Genomic DNA, 20,832 nt, shown 5'->3' with positions numbered 1-20,832 from the left:
TCCTCATAAATCTCCAGTCTGTCTAATGCTCCTTCTGAACCACATTTTAAGACCTTCAGTTTTGATGAATATAAATATAGATGTAGCAGTAAATTTGAGTCAAGAGAACAGTCCTCTCACTCTATCCAACCTGGGACATTATATAAAGAAAAAGAAAACATAGTTGTTTGTAGTTGAGCTGCCCAGTAGTACCACTGCAAATCTAGGCACTTAAGTCCTCCCTTGTCATTTGCAAGGCATAGAAGCGATAAACATAATCTTGGGCGTTTGTTGTTCCATATAAATTTGCTAAAAGCCCTCTTAAGCATCGGAAATACAATAAATAATAGTATCTTGGTGGGGGTAGAGGTACATTCTGAAACAAATAGAGAAACTTTGGCAGAAGATCAATTTTTAAAATATTAATTCTGCCAATTAAAGAGATTGGTAATGTCATCCTTCATGCCAGGAGTTTGGTAGCCTGCTCTAACACTGGGTCATAATTAGTTTGTGTTTTATATTATTATACAAGGGACAATCTTATTCCCAAGTAGGTGAAATAATTGTGCCACATTCTGACTAGGCTTTGTCCTCTCCCTTTCATTTAATAATATGAAGGTTCTTATTATTGACCTTATATCCTGATATTTTCCCAAAGATTGAGACAATATTTAATAATGTTGGAATTGATTTATCTACATTTTTTCATACAAACAATGACATCATCAGCAAATAGTGCTATCCTATGTCCAGTTTGGCCTATTTGAATACCAGCTTAATCCTTATGGGACCTTATTGCTATGGCAAGTGGTTTGATAGCTAAAACAAAAAGAAGAGGGGAGAGGGGGCATCCTTGGTGGTATCTTCTAGATATTGAGATTGGTTTGGATAGTGTAGTGTTGGCTAAGATTTCAGCCGTTGAGTTTGTATACTGTAATTTAACCCAGTTGCAGAATGTTTCCCCAAAGTCAAATTTAGTAAGAATAGGAAAAAGATTCAACCCTATCAAATACTTTTTCTGCTGATCCCAGCGGATCTGTTTAGGGAGTACCCTCTCTAATCGCCTTACCAGTAATTTGCTAAGAATTTTCATATCCAAGTTAAGAAGACTAATTAGACGAAAATTTTCACACTTGCTATTTGATTTTCCAGGTTTCAGAAGTAGAATCATTAAAGCTCCTCTTAAAGATGTCGATAACAATTCTTCCTGAAAAGCTTCAAGGAACATTTGTAGAAGTGGTCTCAATAATTTATCTCTAAATTTTTTATAAATGTCCATTAGTAAGCCATTTGGCCCAGGAGCCTTTCCTGTATTCATATCATGTATGGCCTCTGAAATTTCCTTTAAAGTTAGATTTGAATCTAGGTTCGTTTTGGATTCTTCTGACATTCATGAAGTATTTAACTGATCTTAAAAAATATTTTGTGCATCTAAATTCATTATGTGTTCATTATGGTGTAGTTTCTCATTAAATGCTTTAAATGTATTATTTATCACTACTGGGTCAAACATATGTTTTCCTTTATTATCTTCAGTACAGTGAATAGGCCTATTCTGTTGCTGCTGTTTAATATGCCAGGCTAAAGGTTTTCCCTGTATTTCCCCTTGGTCATACTAAGCTTGTTTGAGCTTCAACAAACTTTATTCTGCAAGATTTGCTGACATCTTATTGTAATTCGTTCTATAAAGAAGTGATTTCTGTTGTACCTTTGCACTGTCTCCTAAGTTTTGATCCAATTTTTTTAGAGTGTAAGATTGCCATGTCCTGAATTTGTACTAATGTAGCTTACAATCTGCTCTCCAATAAATGCTTTAAAGGCTTCCCATCTAGTGGTTACAGAGGTTTCATTAGACTTCATTAAAAAAAAGCCTATTTGTTTCCCTAGAAATTCTATAAATGAGGGATCCAGGAGCCACTTTAACTGAGATCGTCATCTTAGAGGGTCACAAATTAATTTAGAGTCTATGTAAGTCAAGGAAATAGAGGCATGATCTGATATGATAATACTATCGTATTGACAATTTTCTATTTAGACATTAGCTGGGCAGAGATTAAGAAAGAGTCAACAGGCAAGTATTTATGATATCTACTTGAATAACAGGAATAAGTTAATGAAAAAGGGTTTAAGACCCTCCATACATCTATTAAATGGAGTTCTTCCATAAACTGAATAATTGTCTTTCATTGTGTTCATATGGGAATTATCAATTTGTGTTGAACGATCTTTAGCTGGGTCTAAAGTACAACTGAAGTCTCCTGCAACAATATTCTGTCCAGAAAGACTGGAAACTATAAGGAATAAATTGGTATAGAATCCAGGATCATGCATATTTGGGCCATAAACATTTTTTATATTTAATCTATCATCTTTACATGTGCCTTGAACTACCAAAAATCTACCCTCTGGGTCTTTGATTACATTCTGGATCTGAAACAGAATACAGTAATGAATAAGTATAATGACCCCTCTTGACTGAGAGGAAAATGATGAGAAAAAACCTGTCCTGACCATTTATGCCTTACTAATATTAGAGATGTCTCCTGGGAACAAATGTGTCTCCTGAAGAAAGACAACATTTGCTTGTAACTGTTTTAATCTGTTTGAAATTATTTTTTTGTGTCTATCTATCCATCTATCTATCTATCTATCTATCTATCATATATGCAGGACCTCATTTTGAGATGTTGCAAAATGAAATTTCTTCTTAAATTGTGACTTAATCAAAATCTTTAATCAAATAATTGCATATTAATTGCTTTCACATGGAAATAATAATAATAGTCAATTAACATAATAACAATACTAATGTTTAATATGCAATATGCACATAATAACCAAACCTTTTCTAGTTATGTCAGGATACTGCATGCTTGGAAGCTCCTTTGACCCTCTGGCTCAGGTGACCTCAGTGAGCACACAGGCTATAAACAACAAAATACAAACAGTTCAACAGGCTGCTATCACTTTATTGGTTGAGGACCTTCAATTGTGGGACTACATTTTTATAAAAATCATAATACGTGCAATTAAAATACAAATATACCTCTTACATCTTGTTCCATAAGCAAAATACTACATTTATCTATAATCTTGCAACACAAGGATCCAGTTGTATTTATATATGATTTGTCTCTTTGTTTAATTGATAATTGTGTGTAAATAAACATAAGCAAGCAGTATGACTGAATGATTTTGAACTTTACTTTTATTATTTATTATTATGTATTATTATTATACCATGGCAACTTGTCAACAACATGTTATCAAATATGAAACATCAGAATCAGCATATAAGGCATATAAGCATATCCAGTAGGCTTCTGACAGAATGCATAGGCTACTATTCACACAACCCTGGAGATTTTTTTTATCTTAATGATTCTTGGTTTTGGGATTTAAATAGACAAAAGTGAGGTAATAATAATAATGAAATAAACAAAGTAATTAAATTTAAAATTTAAAATCTTTTTACAGAATGGAATAGAAATAGTTTAGAAATGGGATATTGACAGTACAAAGGAAATATGGACTGTGCCATGGACAAAAAAATGAAGTGTATGAAATATATGAAGGTGACAAGAGCAAAAATTAAATGTGACGTGCATAAATAATTAAATAATATAAAAGTGGAGGTTGAATGCAATGTACAGTCTGAAGTCCAGTTTGATGAAATATATGAAAGTGATAAGTGCAGGGATTAAACGAGGAATGTGAAATGTAAAGTCCAGTTTGACAACCCCATCTTCATCCAGTTTATATGGCCATGGTGCAAGATTTGATGCAATTTAGTGGCAATGCAGGTTAGGGTTAGGGAAGGGCATTGTGTTGTGGGTGGACTTGGCATGTTCAACTACTGTTTTGGGTTGTCTGCCATGGGTGGGCTTCATTCCATTTGAAATTGCTGCCAGTCAGCCACAATCACAAATCCAAACGCCACTGTCTCTGTTGTGTGTGAAGGGGGTGTGACTCCATGAACACACACAAATCTTAATCAGTTTGGAATAAATTCAGTAATTAAAAGTAAATAGTAGATATAATAGTAAATAAAAGTTTTGTAATGGGTAACAAAGCGGACTGTCTTTGTCTCCATAGTAACAGTGGCTGAGGATCATGGGTGACGCAGCCTTCTGCTATCCAAAACAGACAAAAAAACCCTTAATTTCTCAGAATTGAAGGAGAAATAATTAAAATGGGTGGCCATAACATTAACCTATTGTATTGTTGAGTTATCAAGGACACTTTTGAGTTTTTGTGTTGAGAAATGTTGAGGATATCATTAAAAGAAAACCTTAACACAGTATCATACACCGAGGGGCATGACAAAGCGGCAGTATTTGACAAGTTGGGAATGGGAACGTGTAGGAGTTTTGCAGCCCTCTGTGTGATCCATCCTGCTAGGGAAAAAGGAAAATACCAAAGAAAATGAAACCAAAAAAAAAAAAAAAACTTCCCCAACCCTTCAAACAGAGTTCATCCAGGCAGAAAGTTATTAGTTCAGATTTTCCATGAAGCTTTTCACTTCAGCAGGATTATTAAAGGTGTATGCTCGGTCTCCATATGTACCCAGCAGACGAGCCAGGAACAGGATCCTGAGTTTAATGATGACTTTATCATGCAGCGCCTGGTGCGTTTCATTGTAGTTTTGTTGCTTCTTGTGGGTCTCAACAGACAGATCTGGAAAGAATTTTGTCTTTATATATCACTTTTCCTTTGTCTTTAGCAACCCTCAGAATCCAAAAACCTCATAATTAAAGTTCTCGGTGTAGTTGAATTCAAACCTCTCCTGGAGTCAGAGATCAGGTGCGCTCTCTCAATTATCAGTGGAGAGAGAAGCATATCCATACCTAAAACTTTGGGAAGCCAGCTTTCCAGGAAAATACATATATGTCCTGACCCTCTTCTTTCTCAGGGAGGCCTATTAGTCTGAGGTATATCTATACGACTCCGGCACTCCAGTTCATCCACTTTCATTTGTAGTATTTCAACATATGACTCCAGTGATTTTGCATGAGTTTCAAGTTGATTGATTTTGTCTTCTGCACCTGAGATATGTTCTTCAGCTACAGCGATTTGTTGTTTAACTTCACTGACAGCCGACAAGACCACCTCAATTTTGTTGGTAACTCGACCTTCCATCTCCTTAATGGCTCTCATTATTTCAGTGTGGCTTGTGCTGGTGCTACCATTGTCTCTAGTGTTTTCTTGTTCAGATGTATTACCTCTGCCAGGTTTTGGGTTGCCCATATCATTAACGTCAATTAGATTCTTCTTTTTTGGAAATGTTGCACAGGTGAAATTTTTTTAGATCACTTTTTTGTAAAATTAACTGAAAAAAAGGGTTTCTTCAGTATTTAGCAGTTATGCCGGGGCACTGAGATTCAGTGCTGTTCAGCCCTGCGCCATAACCATACCATACACTGTTGCCTTTAATGTCGGTTTGATAGTTTGTGTGTCGTCAGGGAGCCTTATACAGCGAGTGGGATGACTTGACACTATTGGCGGGCATGGGGCTCATCAGTGTGTGGTGCAGCCAGGTTGTGCTGTTTAACATCCATCATTTCACTGAGCACTACATTATCATAATACTTAGTGTCAGTGCCAGAACGCATGCATTGTTCAGACATGCTGAATGTTAGTGGGGGGCAAATCTTTTGCTTGAGTAGAGTTATCTATCAATCCGTCTCTGATGCTGAGAGGAGGGACTCTGAGCTGCACCACACAGCCAGGAGGAAGAGATACAAAGAGTTGTTAAATATCCTCATCCATTCTGCTCTCCTTGGTAGGTCCATGCAGTGTAATTGGCTATAAATAGCCTGCCAAATTGACATAAAAAAGCCCTCTCAGCCATTGAAATGTCAAATGTAAACCACAGTAGGGCACTAATATCTAATTGCAAATAAGTCATAGAATGTAACAACAAATCCTTGAAAGTGCATTTTCAAAACATACGTTTTGCAGTTTTCAAGGAAATTAAATTTGATCTCTTGTTTTTGAAATGGCAACTAGGAGTTACAGGTCCATGCTTGTATTGGGTTTTATCTACAGTATGAGTGTTGTAAAGAAAGTGTTGGACAGTGATTGACAGTTTGTATAAGTTGAGTGACAAGTGTAGCTTAAGTCTACAGATGACCTCTTTGATCATTAGAAGGGGGCTTGTGTATGAACCAGACAGCTACAGGAAGTGCTCTGAACAGGCTGCTCTGAATGTAGATGGATGGAACTACTAAAAGATAGAAAGATGCTCTGCAGGTAATAGTGTGGTTAACACAGAAACATGAAGCAGTGGATGAATTCTCACATCGTATTTGTCTCAGTACCCATGAGAGGGTCAGGCTGTCACATTCAGCTGCATCCAGTTGTTTTACATAATTTCTGCGCCTAGATCTTTTTCGGAAATTAATTTGCATTCTTTTCCCAGTTTAATGAACATTCTTGGATCAGACATTGTGTGAGGAGACTGAAGGAGAGCAAATTGCTCATGATTCATGAATTCACTGCTAATGAATTGAAATTTTATACAAATTTGTTCTGGAGTTATTTCAATTACAGGTACCTGATGCCTTAAAAAAGCACAATTTACTCTTAATGCCTGGATGCATGCAATTGTGAGCACATACTAATTTCCATTTTAAAACAAATTGTTAGAAGAGGCGTTACAGGGGAAAAAGTTCTTTAAGTAATTACCCAAAACGTGTCTTGCAAATGCAAACACACACATTTCCTGCTTTCTCTTTGAACCAGTTTGCAGGGTTTACTTTTTCATTTGCCTTAAATATAATTTGTTGAACTTTTGTCCCTCACTGAAATTATGGTGTCGTAAATTGTCTGTGATTACCAAAGTATTATTTTCACCCCACTTAACCTCCTCATCACAGGAAGCCACCAGTCCTTCTGTTGAACTACCACCTAAGTTTACCCTTAATTTCAGAGCCTTGTCCATGTTCCCATTTTCCTCTTCTTCCCATCTTATTTCCGTCAGTCTTTAGAATATTTCAGTGATTCAAACTTTTAATCACATGAAGATCTTAAGTATCAGTACAAGAAAATCAATGTGAGGCATTAAAGAACAAAGAGTTTTTGCACATTTTAGCCATTTTACTAAAAATAATGTACCTTACGTTACTGTTAATGTGTCCTTCCTATCTTTGAGGCAGCCAGTTCTTTTTCAATACTTCTAGGACTTTAGGAAAATCAACTTGTAGAGACTTAAATCTTGCATCATTTGCTTAAGTTATGGTATTCATCACAGTGACAGGTAACATTTTTGTGTGGTGTCATTAAGTACGAACGTAATCCCATGCCAATTAGGTAATTTAAAATTTTAAGCTGACAGTGCTATCCTGTGACCAGCTGGTACATCCCTGTTACCTTCTCTCAAACGGCATCATTGTGCCTCTCCTCCAAGCTGAATGCTCATCTGTTCCACAACTGGCTTTCTCAATCACTAACTCCTTTGGGCTTAAGTTGTCCCCTGAGCCAACACTGTTGGAAATGAAGCTTTCCTAAAGCCCTGCCGAATTCCCACTGCTGTGAGGAAGCTGTGGCAGCCATGCAGATGGTCTGAATTTTAAAGGCTGCGCTGCACAAAGAGTTTAACAATACATTTGAACTGATATTTTTCTTTAAACAATAACTCATTGCTGTTAATCATGCTCCTCAAAAAACAGACTTGAGCTAGAAAAATTAAAATAGGTTAAAATAAAGCAAAAAAAAAAAAGAAATTTAAGAAAAAATCAAGTAAAAAAAGTTATTTTGTTAAATTATCTTAACCAAAAGTAAGGCTTTTTATTGCCACACTTTTTTTTTTTTTAAATCTTTCATTAAAGAACAGTCCAAGGCTACTTCCAAGGAGGGACAATAGTCAAACTTCATTTGTAAACTAAAAATCGCCATCACTGCTGCGTGAGAATATACACTGAATTGTAGTAGGGACTTTTTTTAATGACATTCGACAGTACATCACATGATGAAAGCTTGTCATGATGTATTCTCAACATCTGCAAATCAGTGAGGGAAATACCAAAAGAATGTGAGGGCAGTGGCAGAAACAGTGTCAGGAACAGACTACCATTCCCATAAGCCTTTGCTATAGGGCATGCCCCTCGGGAGGCCTTGGCTCATGTCCCATAGTTCTGTAACGTCACAAAGGATGAAGAGTATTTCCCCAGGCTCCCAAACTTTTCCGTTTTGCTGTGTGGCATGATGTTTCATCAGTGTCATTAAGGTGATTTTTCCTCTTGAGTAACTGTCTAGTTGTGGAGGTGGGTGAAGGTTGTCGTGAGAGGGAGCTCTTTTGGCTGGGCGCCAGAGTGTGTTGCTCAGTTTCGGTGGTTGATGGGTGCTATGTGCTGCATGCTGGGTATCATCTCCTGTATGTGTGTGTATGTGTGTGTGTGTGTGTGTTTCTCTCTCTCCCCTCCCATGGGAATCCTTGGCAGCAGGTGTGACATGTAGTAATGGGAAATTATGCTGCACAGTGCAAAACCTCTTCTGAACGGGGTCACCCACTGTCAGCTCTGCCAAGCGCATAACAGAGCAACCACTCACCCTTTAATGAAAGCTGTCACATATTTGTTAGAGCCTTATTTATTGATGCTTATTCATTCTGTTTTCCTGAATTTTCCAACTTTAGGAAAAGTCTCCAGAGATGTGAGGGTACAGTTTGAGAGGTTTTTAATGACTCAGCTGCTAAAAAAAAATCTGCATACTGTTTGACTTTTTCCTTCTGTGCTCGGTTCAATAATTATGAAAGTGATCGTTCATCAGAAAGTAGTATGCATATTTTTTTAGTAACTGAAACAAAAAAAAATCACCCAATCTGGGGTGACTAAGCATTTTCCATCACCACTCTGTCAAACTTTACCCCCAGGAACACACCAGTTTGTACATCCGTATGATGAATATTTTGTTGTTTTATTTTGCTTTGTCTATTTTACTATATCAAACTGAATGGAAGAAATGACAGAATTAGATAACAACAACAAAAAAATGTAACCTGTGTGGTAAACAGTTTATTCTGATAAACAGTGGAGATATACATGAGTTCAGTAAATCTGATCTGAACGGGTTGTCATATTTTGAATAAGAAAAAAATGGTGTAAAATTTTAATCTTATTTCTCAACCAGCATGTTATTTTCTCTGGGGGTATGGAGCTATTAACTTCAGAGAGACACATTCCAATTGTCAGCGGAGTGTATGAATTCCATTTTAATATAATTCATGTTTTTGGCAATAGCTTGTAAAACTCTAGTAAGTCTTATATTATGGCCATGCGTAGATTGGAATTACTTCAGTGAAATCACAAATCTCTGGGTCTATTTAGAGGGTTACAATGTAGGTTTTGGAAGTCGACAGAAGGAATGCTTAATCTTCTAATAAATATCGGAGGAGAGGTGTTAGGCTGGCTTCACATGGTGTGTTTAGAACGCGACTTGTTGGAGTTTCATTGTAGAGCTATCCAATGAAAATCAAGATCTACATGGGCTGATATTAAGATGATGGTGAAAGCTAGTTTATCTTTTTTTTACAACCAGTATTTTTACATTTTAGACATTGTCCTTAATGCATAATAAATGTTGAAATCCCTAGATCATCATAATGACATTAACATGACTTTATACTATAGGGAGTTTATGTCTGCGGTCTACTATAAAGTCTGTAAGACTGTTAAGTACCCTAAAAAGCACAACATACATTAAATGTACTTTTCCTCTAAAGATGGCCATAAATCTAATGTCACTGTAATTTTTGTCCCTCTTTTTCAATTATTAATGGTGGTATGTAGTAGTCAAGCTTTTTCTGGTTGAATAATCCTATCTTTCTCCTGTCTCCCTGACACTTTAGGATGTGCCTTTCTAACATACTGTGCCAGAGAGTCAGCACTGAAGGCCCAGAGCGCCCTCCATGAACAGAAGACTCTGCCAGGGGTAAGTGCCCCCGATCTGCCCTCTGTCATAGGCTAAAGCCCTTGGGGCAGCCAGGCTGGCATGAGAACCTACATTAACATAGGAATTATATCACATTCACACACACACATACACACACACGGAGGCACATGGGGACACGGCATACATTAAGACACACATTAAGACACTCAGACATGGAAACAGATGGAAGGGGTCTCTCATACTTTCTCCCTCTCAGTCTCTTTTTCTTGCTCACTCTCACACACATCCTTTCTCACTCACTCACCTACACGCACACACGGAGACATACTAAAAGAGTGTGAGTGGCCTATCTCACCTTGCAGTGTCTTATTACACTAATCACCCCGGCGGAGATATTTGATAAGCGCTCCTTCATAACAGCCTGTGCCGTCCTTCCCCTGTCCTCTCACAATATGGCTGCCGCAGACACTAATTGCCTTGAGGAATCCCACTCTCATTATCACATATAATCAAACAGTAAGTATAAACAATCATTTTTACCATGTATATCACCATCTGGTGTTTTTGTTTTAATTCTCTCTCCTTCCCCCCCCACCCCACGTCTTCTATCATATATCAGCCTTTGGCGGGCGGGTAACTTTTTCAATTAAAATAATGGCCTCTTCAAATGACACAGGTAAAACGTACCCCATAGTGGGCTCTTAAGCCCACCCAGGAGGAGACCCTCAATCTGGGATGAGTGTGAGCTTGTGGTGTCTATCTGTACTTGATGTGTGTGAGGGGGATTGACTTTCACATCAGGGGAATTATCGAGGTGTGATTGAATTATGCCCGCGGGTCCCTAAGAAGGAGAAGCTGCTCCAGAGCCCAAGCACCTCACAGCAACCCCCCCCCCCCGCCCCTTTCCCTTTCACCACGTCCCAGGTTGGGGCTTTAATCAGAGCCTCAGGATATCCATCTAAATCTCCAGGGAGGGAGAGAGGTACGGAGAGACATAAGGCGATAGGATGGAAGAGACAGGAAGTAGGAGAGGAGGAAAGTATGGATAGAGAATGGCTTGGAAAGGGGGAGGGTGGTAGGGTCAGGGGTGGGTGATGGAGTTTTGGGCTTTATATGGTTCCTCACTGTTTGGTTAATCAGATGTTTGCACTTCACTGCCTATCATAGGTACTTTACTGAATATTAGGCACATCGGTACACTGCGGCGAAGAGTCCCCGGGAGAGAGGGCTCCCTGGCTTGTTACTGCCTCCCGCAGCTTCATAATGAGATGATTGTCATGATGGTCCTGGATAGGTGTTCCTGTCTTTATTGCCCTCATGAAGGGAAATTCTTGTTTGTCTTATATCCAGAAAGAGGTTAATGGCATGGCTCTGTGGGGTTTGGGTAAACATTTCCCCTGTACAGCTCACAGCGAGGGGTCAGTCCTGCAATCTCGGGCTGAGCACAGCCTGCATACAGAGGGCTAATAAAGCTGTTCTGTCTTTCTGTGTGTGTATGTGTGTGTGTTGATGCATGTATGAGACAGAGAGAAAGAGAAAACAAGGAGAGTTGGAGAGAGACTGAGACAGACAAAGACAGAGAGAGGTGACACTTTTGGACAAGCCTCATTGTCATTGTCATGGCCTGATGGTTTGAGATGTTCTGTCGTATAATGCTGCCATTTCAGTGGCTTCGCCACACAGCGCTGCCGGTATGATTGTGCAGTACGGTTGTGGCTGTGTGACTGTCAGGCAACCTAAATGCAAATTTTGCTTCAATGAGACATCTGGCATTTAAAAATATCATGTGTGTCTTTTACAAGAGGACACGTTAAAAAAAAAAAAAACATTTAAAATATCTGATGCTTTATAAACTTTAGCAGAAAAGTAATATATTGGGCTAACAAAATAATACCAACGCTGCCTCAAAAATGAATTTCACATAAGTAAATTACATTTGCAACAGCATGTACACAGTCATGCCATATGAGGTTAAATTCAAATATATGTTGCTTTAGAAAAACTCTGCTAATTATTACACTAATTTATCATGTTCATGTATCATTTTCCCTATTTGTGGATGAGGCTACATTTAGAGATGGACAGTCGTTTTGTCATGAGGCTTATATGGCCATGTATAATATGAGAGCACTTGAACACCTTGTGCTGTAAACACTGCTCACCTGTGATGTCTCTGTTTTCCAAGGTGCCTCTGTATGGACTCTTAGAAAGATTAAAGAATGGTTTCATTAACACCAGGATAGAGTCAAAGTCCTTGTATGACATCCTCATTTACACCAATAAGTCAATGTACTTTTCTAGTAGAAAACTTCCACAAAGCTCTGGAGGACAGAGATGAAGGATTCCACTTTATTTATCCTGACTATAGCATTTTTAGGGTTTCTTCAAAGAGCACAAAGATGTAGCTGCTACTTGAAAATATCCCATCCAAAAAATCAAGAGGATGGGAAAAGTTTGCTAAATGCATGTGAGTTGTCTTGAATTGTTGTCTTGGTGACCAGTTGGCTTTGGTCTGCAACAGACAAAGCCAGAGCACTGCAGCCATGTATAACCTGTCCTTCTGACATCTGTCAATAGAAAAATAGTCTCACTAGAGAAGAGGTGGTAAGAGCTTCACAAATCTTATCCTTTTGCCAAAGTCCTATGTCTCCATTTTGTTGTTTTTCTGCTACATTAGGGTTTGCTGACGCGTGGCTGGTTGAGAGAAAGAGAAGACAGACAAAGATGAAGTACTATGATCATTTCTACAGCAAGAGGATGTCTTAGGTGTCATTCCTACAGGACACATATGTACTGTATATGGGCTGCATACAGCAAAGGCTGCCCTTCTTAGCCTAACAGGTTGGAGTGTTCACACAGGTGATGGGTGTGGTCAACCTTCTTCTCCCAGAAAACACTTTGTACAGTATACTACTAAACTGCAACAACAGACATGTTTGATCCAACAGTAACATGTTAACATCTAAATAAATGCATCACTTCATTCATCCCAAAAATCTTCGCCTATTAACTTAACCACTGTATGCTAGTTAGTAGTGTAAGATCCCTTCCTAATGGGCTTCAATGTAAGTGATGGAGGACAAAATTCAGAGTCCTTGTTTTGTGCAGAAATGTACTCAAAAATGTATCTGAAGATAATATGAAGCTGTCCAAATTAGTCAAATAAAGTGGTTATCTTTCAAAGATTAAGCATTTTTAGTATAAAATTCCCTCTTTGTGTTTCCTTGTTGAGCTGCAGTGGAAGGATAATAAAAAAGGGGACATTTGTACTAAAAAGGCAGTAACTTTGTAAGATATCTACTTGATTTGACTTGGATGGGTGCCTCATATTAGTATTAGCTAAACGTTTGAATACATTTTTGCATGGAAGGAGGACTGTGGATTTTGTCCATCACTTACATTGAAAATGCATCAAAACAGGATCTTTAACAACCAGTATGAACAGGACAAATGACAGTAGCAAGCAAAGCCTGTTTCATTGGCCATTTGGGCACCTTACAGTTGTTTTAAGATAGACTTGAAAAATTGTGAACCTATCCTTTAATTTGAGGGTAAAAATGAGTAATTAACTTCTCTCCCAGTGTGTCTACCTGCATCAAAATGTGAATTACAATCAGTGATGCCTCATTTATTGATTGTAAATGGGGCATGGCTTCAGATGAAAAATAAGTTAACATTGGCATTACTGATTCTGCCCTTAAAAAGTTAGGGTTACAATTTTACAATTTCAGAAATGTTTACTCTTGAAAAGTTCACTTGGTACAGATCTTTTCTTTAGTGTACTTTGTATTTTGGTCATACTGCTATATTTGTACTGGTGCCTCCTTCATGTAATACTTTCATAGTTACAAAATGTGTTTTCCTCACTTTTCCTGCACATTGCAGATATTTTCATATTAACACATTGCCTGCATTTCACAGTATTCTAGGATTCTACAGGCTTAACAGTGAGACAGAGAAGAGGCAGAGATATTTGTGTGTGTTCTCTCAGCAGGAAGCCACGACTCTTACATCATCCCCAGATTGGCTGTGAATCTTAAATTTTCTGTAATTCACTTTCCTTTATTTACTAAATCTTGTACTGTGTGTTCCGCATTTGAGTCACCACAGGGGAATTGAGTTCTATCTGTTGTGGCTGAAGCGAGCTTTGTTTACATTGTTTGATTAATTGCATGTAAAGAGCATAATGAGCTCTTGATGTCCTGTGCATTAGATCCTGCTGCTACAGTTTGTAAAGTAAATGTAATCAGAGATTCAGCCTCTTGCCCTTGGTAAGCTCATAGTACTGTTGTGTTTACGTGCACATTCAGCATATTCCCTAATGTAGGGCAGCATAGTACTATATGTGGACAGGTTAGGTCATGCCTGTGAATGATTTCTCCTAAAATCTCATTAATTCCTGATGTTAACACATAGACCTGGGCCAAATTGTAGTTTATGAAAAAAGCATTAACATTTGCTTTCTACATAAAGACAATTTGTGTAGATTCAGGTAAGTTGTTGATCACAGAAAAGTCCTGATGACTTAATACTTTTCTTTGATTGCCTATAAACTTTATGGCAGTCATATTTTGCATTACCATCTGGCAATAAAGACGGCAAGAAAATATAAATAATATTTGCTGTTGCAGCACTGAAATATTATTTACAACTGTTTGCCAAATAGCCTCCCAACATGCCGCTATTGGAGCCGCAAATCTTCAAATGAATCCTGCTCTCTCCTTTCAGGGCCACGTCGATTTCTCCTCTCAGGCCAATTAGCTCTTGGTGTTCGCATGTAACAAGCATGCTAATTGGGTGCTACTGAAGCCCAAAAGCCAATTAAAAAATTCTGGGAAAAAAAAGATCCAGCTTCTCTTTGTCTCTCTTCCTCTTCCTACCCTTCCCCAATGCCTTCTTCTACCTAATCATATCTCTACCACTTTCACTCCCTTTTTCCACACTTTCTCTTTGGAATGTGCTGAGTGTGGGATGGCACCGCAACCTTAGACTTGTCATTTACGTAGAGGTTTCTGTGTGGAAGGATACACTTTTCTTGGTTTCTGAGTAAGAGTACCAGCAGCACCTGACCTCTGTATTGATGACAAGGCAGCCAAGCAAAACAGTGAAGAAAATAGGAGAGAAAATGTTATCAACTCACACTTTTTGAAATGTTTTTCTTCAAATTTGAAAAGGTTTGCTCGAAGGCATCAGCTTTTACCAAAGCGAAAAGAGAAATGTTTGGGGTTTTTTTTTATCTCACTTTTTATCTCTTCTTATTCTTTTGTGCATGAAAAGTGCAGAAAATTGAATTCAATATATGTCACACAAAAAATGGGTCAGGGGGAGATTGTGCAATACCAGTATTATGTGTCACTAAGCACACTGCCATAGAGCAGCGCATTCCTGTTCTTGACACCCTCTCCTCGCATCGCACCACAGATGCGGCCATATGTCTTCGTCTGTGTCTCAGTGCACGCTGGAAATACACAACCAGCATTATTCCCCTTGTCATTTTTATTCTCCAAAAATCACACACGTTTTAGATGAGCCGGTAGTGTGCAAGCAATAACCATAAAAGATTTTTAATTTGTGTATGCTCTCAAACAATTTGTTTTATTTTACTTTTTATTTAAAAAAAAGACTTGCTCACTGAGGAGTGATGTCTTCAGTGACATCTCAGGGGAACTTTTAAGGTGGTAAAATTTGTAAGCTCACACATGCAGACACACACAAAAACAAATGCACTATTACTTCACTAAGACATATTAACCCCTTCCCCATCTAAAACATGCGTAATGAATATATTTAGTGGTAAAGACTGTGAGGAGGATTCCAGGTGAGAGTTGTTGCAGTGTCATGGCGTCTTATCAGAGGACATACTGAGCCACTCTCCAGCGGGTCCACTCCTGGACAGACATGCTGCAGTTTAAACTAATTACTCAGGCCACACAGGGCCTTTACCCATTCTTTTAAGGGACAAATTGCGTTCTGTTGCCGATCAATTTGTCCTCCGTGCCAGATTTGTCAACCTCCAGTGCCTGTGAACAGTTGCCATTATGAAGCAAAAAAAAAAGGCAAAAAAAAAAGCCTGGGCACTGGACGTGAGACCTCTGCTAAGGCTCCCTGTGCTCTCCTCATCATCAATTACGTCTATATCATTTTCTTTCTGCTGCCCGCTTTAGAAAAGAAATTAAAAAGGGCCATTGTTTTTCTTATCCCCCTGGGATGAAAGCATTTACTACGCTGCTGCACTGTGCGCGGCCATACTGCCGATTAGGGAGTGAATGGAATCACAATCGAGGGATGCACTCGGCATTGTCCCCTATTATGTGGCTGGTGGCCCTGAATATTGTGCAAAAATTAATTTCGTTCCATCTGATGGGATTTTCAACCTTGGAGAGTGTGAAATGTTAATCCTGGCAGGCAGGCGGGTGGACATCGTGGAATGCCTGTTTTTTTTTTTTTTTTTACTGGATGTGGACAGGGCACAAACATAGTTGATTGTGAGAATGCCTTTAACCAGCCCATAAAGATGGCAGGCCAGAAGCGCTGGACAGATGAGCAGGAGAGATAGTGTTTTTAAAGGCCGCAGGGCAGGAGGAGTTTTGGTGGAGAGAGGATGGCAACAACCATGACCATTTGTCCTCTTGATCTTGAACATATACTGCAATACAGTATAACAGGCTGGTGCACAGGTTGTTCAGGTGAAAAATCCCAGCTTCTCAAGTTACTGAAAGAAAAGGACGCAAGTCATGAATTTTCCTCCAAAATGAGGATCCAGGATTTAAAGAGGAACATTCTATGCTTGCAAAAGACAGTGGAAGCTGGGTACCCGCTATCATTTATTACAAGTTTTTATTCTGTGCTAAAAAATTGTCTGAAAGGAGGAAGCTGAATCAGTATACCCACTCAAAATGACTGCTAGAACAAAATGAAGAACGGATTATCAAACTTTTTAAGATGATGAACAGACATCTTTGATTGAGAAAAATCAGAACATCTTTGCAGAGTTTTGTTGCCTGTATTCTAGAAATATTGAATGATGAACCTCAAATGATTTTGGAAAGATGAGAGCTTCACTGGATGGGTTTCGTTTTAATATGTGTTGAAAGCTTGTAAGCTGAGCAGTTCTTTCACACCTTCCCACCACGTCAACACATTCACTATCTTTCCCCTCGCTGACAGGTGGAGTTGGACTCGTGGAGCCGTGCATGCTCTCCTGCGCTAATTTATCCACTTCTTTAGCTGTAATGAGGCAGAACTGGTAAATGTGGGGACAGCATTGTTAACATTGCTGCTTCACTGGGAAAGAGGAGAAGGCTGACAAATAGTGGAGAGGGATGGAAATGAGGCCTGGGTGCTGTCATACCATGAAGAATGATGCTTTTAGTCTTTTACCCAACTGGATCGCTGTCTCTTAGTTAGGCTGCACGCTGGAATATGACATTTCCGAAACCAATTAAACATCAAAGTCTCTGCCGCATCAAGATCGGGCTGTTTGGCAATAACCACAGGAAAGAAAAATCAAAAACAAACAAAAAATGAATATTTCAGGCTGGAATTTTTAAAATCTCATAATCATCAAAAATGTTGTGGATTTTGGTAATTAACGGGAAATTCCAGTATTTTTCAACCTGTACCCTATTTTCCCATCATTTTGGGTCTGAGTGACTAATGGGGAGAAAAGTTTTTGGAATGGGCCAGTATTGAGTGAGATAGCTTCAGCTGGCAGCCGTGAAACAGGCTGCAATGTAATCCTTGGGGGCAATTGTGCCCGTCAAAGTACATCCACTAAAAGTGCTTGTTTTTGCCGCTGACAGGCTCAGATTATTATGATTAAGTGTCTCACAATGAAAGTAAACACAGAAACTAGCCACTTGTAGCAGCATTATGGATAACTGCATAGTGAACTACATCTAGCCAGTTTGCACGTCGGTTTGTTTACATCTGCGGCTGCGGATAGCTCAACATCTGTTCATGCTAGAGAAGTAAGTAAGTTTCCAAAATGCAAGGATAAACATTCTGTAATTCCTCACACAGTTATGTGTTGAAATCACATTTTTCTTACCGTGTGGAGCTAAACGTTTGGTCCAGCCTGCCTCGCTCTTTTCATCCAGTTGATTCTGTGGCAGTGAAACAGTCTCCAGGACGACAATGTTGATAAAAGCTGTAAAACCATTTGTAGTAGTTACACAGCTGGGATTACTCTCATCCATGGACACTTCTAGATTTTTTGAGTCTGGCAGCAACAGATCCTACTCCGCAGTAAAAGTTTTCCTCTTCACTCATCAGGAGAGCACTGACTGCAGGAACACCAGCACTTTTATCTCCTCTCTGTGTACTCCGGCTCAAATAAATATGGTTGGCCAGTCAAAGTGAAATGACTCATAATCGTCCTCATTATAGTCCACGGGATGATGTTTTTTTAGTTTCCTTACTGTCTAACCGCGGTGAAAGTCAGCCTCATACATGTAAACAAACCGGCGTGCATGGAGGAATATGTGGGTGGTTCAGCTAGACGGCAAGCTGCCCCAGATATAGATCTCTATGCAGTTATCCATAATGCTGCTACAAACGGCTAGTTCCTGTATTTACTTTCATTGTGAGACACTTATAATAACAATCTAGCCTGTCAGTGGCAAAAACAAACACTTTTAGTGGACATACTTTGACAAGCGCAATTGCCCCCAAGGATTACATTGCAGCCTGTTTTGCGGCTGCTGGCTGAAGCGATCTTGCTCAATATTGAACCAGCTACAAAAATATTGAAAGGGTTGAAAATACTGGAATTTCCCTTTAACTTCCATTCCATTCATTTTGAGAATGGAATGGATCAAGGTGTAAATCTACTTTAAAGTTGTGTGATATTCAAAAGATATCTCAGTCTAGTTTCAGACAGCATGATGTCTTAGTAGAAGCAGGTGTTGACACCCCACATTGAGTTGGTAGTAACAAAGAATCTATTGTCTTTTACTTAACAGACAGCTGCATTGAAAATTGAACATTTTAAAGTCTTTACTTTCTTTCTTATTCTTTACTTTATCGTTTTTTTTTCGTATTCCACTGCTATTGTTTCCTCTCCTCTCCTCTCCTCTCCCTGCCTCCGTGACAGGTAAGTTAGTAGCCTATCATTGCAATTCACATCTCATTCTGGCCATCACCGAAGACATCCAGGCAATCTGCACGTATCTGTTCAAAGACAAAACAAGAGGTAAAGAAAACATGATGTTGCTGAGTTCAGCAAATCACTCTGGCAGCCTGAGTTATCAAACACTGCAGTTAATCACACGTGGAAACCTTCACACTTAGTGACACACACAGAGGACCTCGAAGGCAGGTCTTAGGACTTAGGAAAAATATTTGATTGGATGTCTGACATTTTTTGGAGGGGACAGAGAGAGGGGGGTTGGGGGAGGAGAAAGAGAGAGCCAAAGGAACAAGGAAAAGGGAGCAAAAGAGAACTGATGAGTCATGATGAGAGTGAGCATGAGAGGAGATGCATTCTTGCATAATTAACACTTGAGCATCACCAGGACAAACTCCTCCATCAGCGTGTCCAAAGGATTAACTACGCCACGCTCCTCTTATCTCCCCCATTTAGTTTAAGAAAGAAAATGACCTTGCGCTTGTTTACATGCTGATTAAAGACAGGAGGGAGAGAAGGAGACAGCGAAAAAGTCAAACTGTAATCAGAAGAGTTTGTTAAGTGTTAAGTATTTTTTGCTGGTGCATTCTCAGCAGATACAGTGAGCCCCAGCCAGACGGTGTCAACGCAAAAACAATCACTCGATGTAGCAGCTAACGAGCAATGAGTGGGCTGGGACAAAAAAGAATGTGTGTGTTTGTTTGTGAAGGTGGTGTGTGATAAAAAGTATGTTTAGTGTGTGGGTGGTTCCATTAGTTAGTCGGCCTGTTTTATTGCACTGGGAATAACGGCTGTTTCTGGGCTCCTATGAGTCAGTCTACATACTATACTATCTGTGTGTGTGTGTGTGTGTGTGTGCATGTGTGTATTGCATGTGTATGTGATGTGCATGTGAGTGCTCTTGTAATTGTTTTCCTGTACAAGCCAGTTTGAATTTTAGACCTTTGAAGTGAGGGCATTTGTGCAGAGTTATTTTGGCTTCTTGTAGACGGCAGTTTAGGTTTTTTTTGTTCTTTGGTTTGGGATTAAGGGAGTACTGACACACTATGTTTAGGACTCGGGTCTCTGTATTTCTATCTTATGTCAGTGGTTTTGCTGTTTCAATAGCTGCAGTTTGTACCTCTTTGTGCAGTAAAGCAATACAACCAGAGTGTCTACAAAACTATTAGCCTGTGAGACACAATGAAAAATGCAGCATAAGGGCCAATAGAGGGTGTCAATATTTTTTGACAATGATCATTTATGAATGATCATTGTCTGTGTAGTACTGCAAACTCTGATACACAGACAACGATTTGTATGTGTCTGTATGAGAAAGTTATTTGTGTATAAAGAAAAAAAAATAATGAAGCAGCATTATGAACATACAGTGAATTCTTACTCCAGTCCCCCCCCACCCCCACCCACTCCATATGGGAACAATGTGAATTACAGTAATGGACTATTTACTTGATAGGAGCAAATACTGTATCAGCCTCCATTTGTTTTACTATTTCACGCTTGAGTTCACTATGGACAAAATAAGAGAGACAAAAATATAAAGAAAAAATGCCTGATTTACTTTTATTGTTATGATGATGTGCGGTGACATATTTTGTGGTCAGCAACTGCTTTGGGAAAATTGTAAACAATCAAGTTATACATAAACACACATATTTATAGGACTCAATGAATTAATTAAACAAGAAATTGCAATTAAATAGCAAATTACTGTAAGTATTTGTCAGTGGTTTCATTCATTTTGTGACCAATACAATAACTTTATCAGTATAAATGAAAAGATTTGCAAACATGATAACAGAGAAAGGTTTTCAATTATTCCAGAAGTTATTACT

The 20,832-nt window shown here is 38.8% G+C and overlaps 1 protein-coding gene across 1 annotated transcript in view; it reads left to right on the top strand.

Annotated features, from left to right (window-relative positions):
• The window catches only part of celf6 (CUGBP Elav-like family member 6), a 145,584-nt gene that overhangs the window by 6,160 nt on the left and 118,592 nt on the right, over positions 1–20,832 (top strand). Inside the window, exon 2 of the mRNA XM_044333128.1 lies at positions 9,827–9,909. Within this exon, the coding sequence (XP_044189063.1) occupies positions 9,827–9,909 (83 nt within the window). The remainder of the gene's footprint in view (positions 1–9,826; positions 9,910–20,832) is intronic.

This window comes from Thunnus albacares, chromosome 1 (genome assembly GCF_914725855.1).
Source record: "Thunnus albacares chromosome 1, fThuAlb1.1, whole genome shotgun sequence".
In the NCBI taxonomy this organism is placed as follows: Eukaryota; Metazoa; Chordata; class Actinopteri; order Scombriformes; family Scombridae; genus Thunnus; species Thunnus albacares.
The sequence above is the reverse complement of the archived record's forward strand: the minus strand, read 5'-3'. Positions and strand labels throughout refer to the sequence as shown.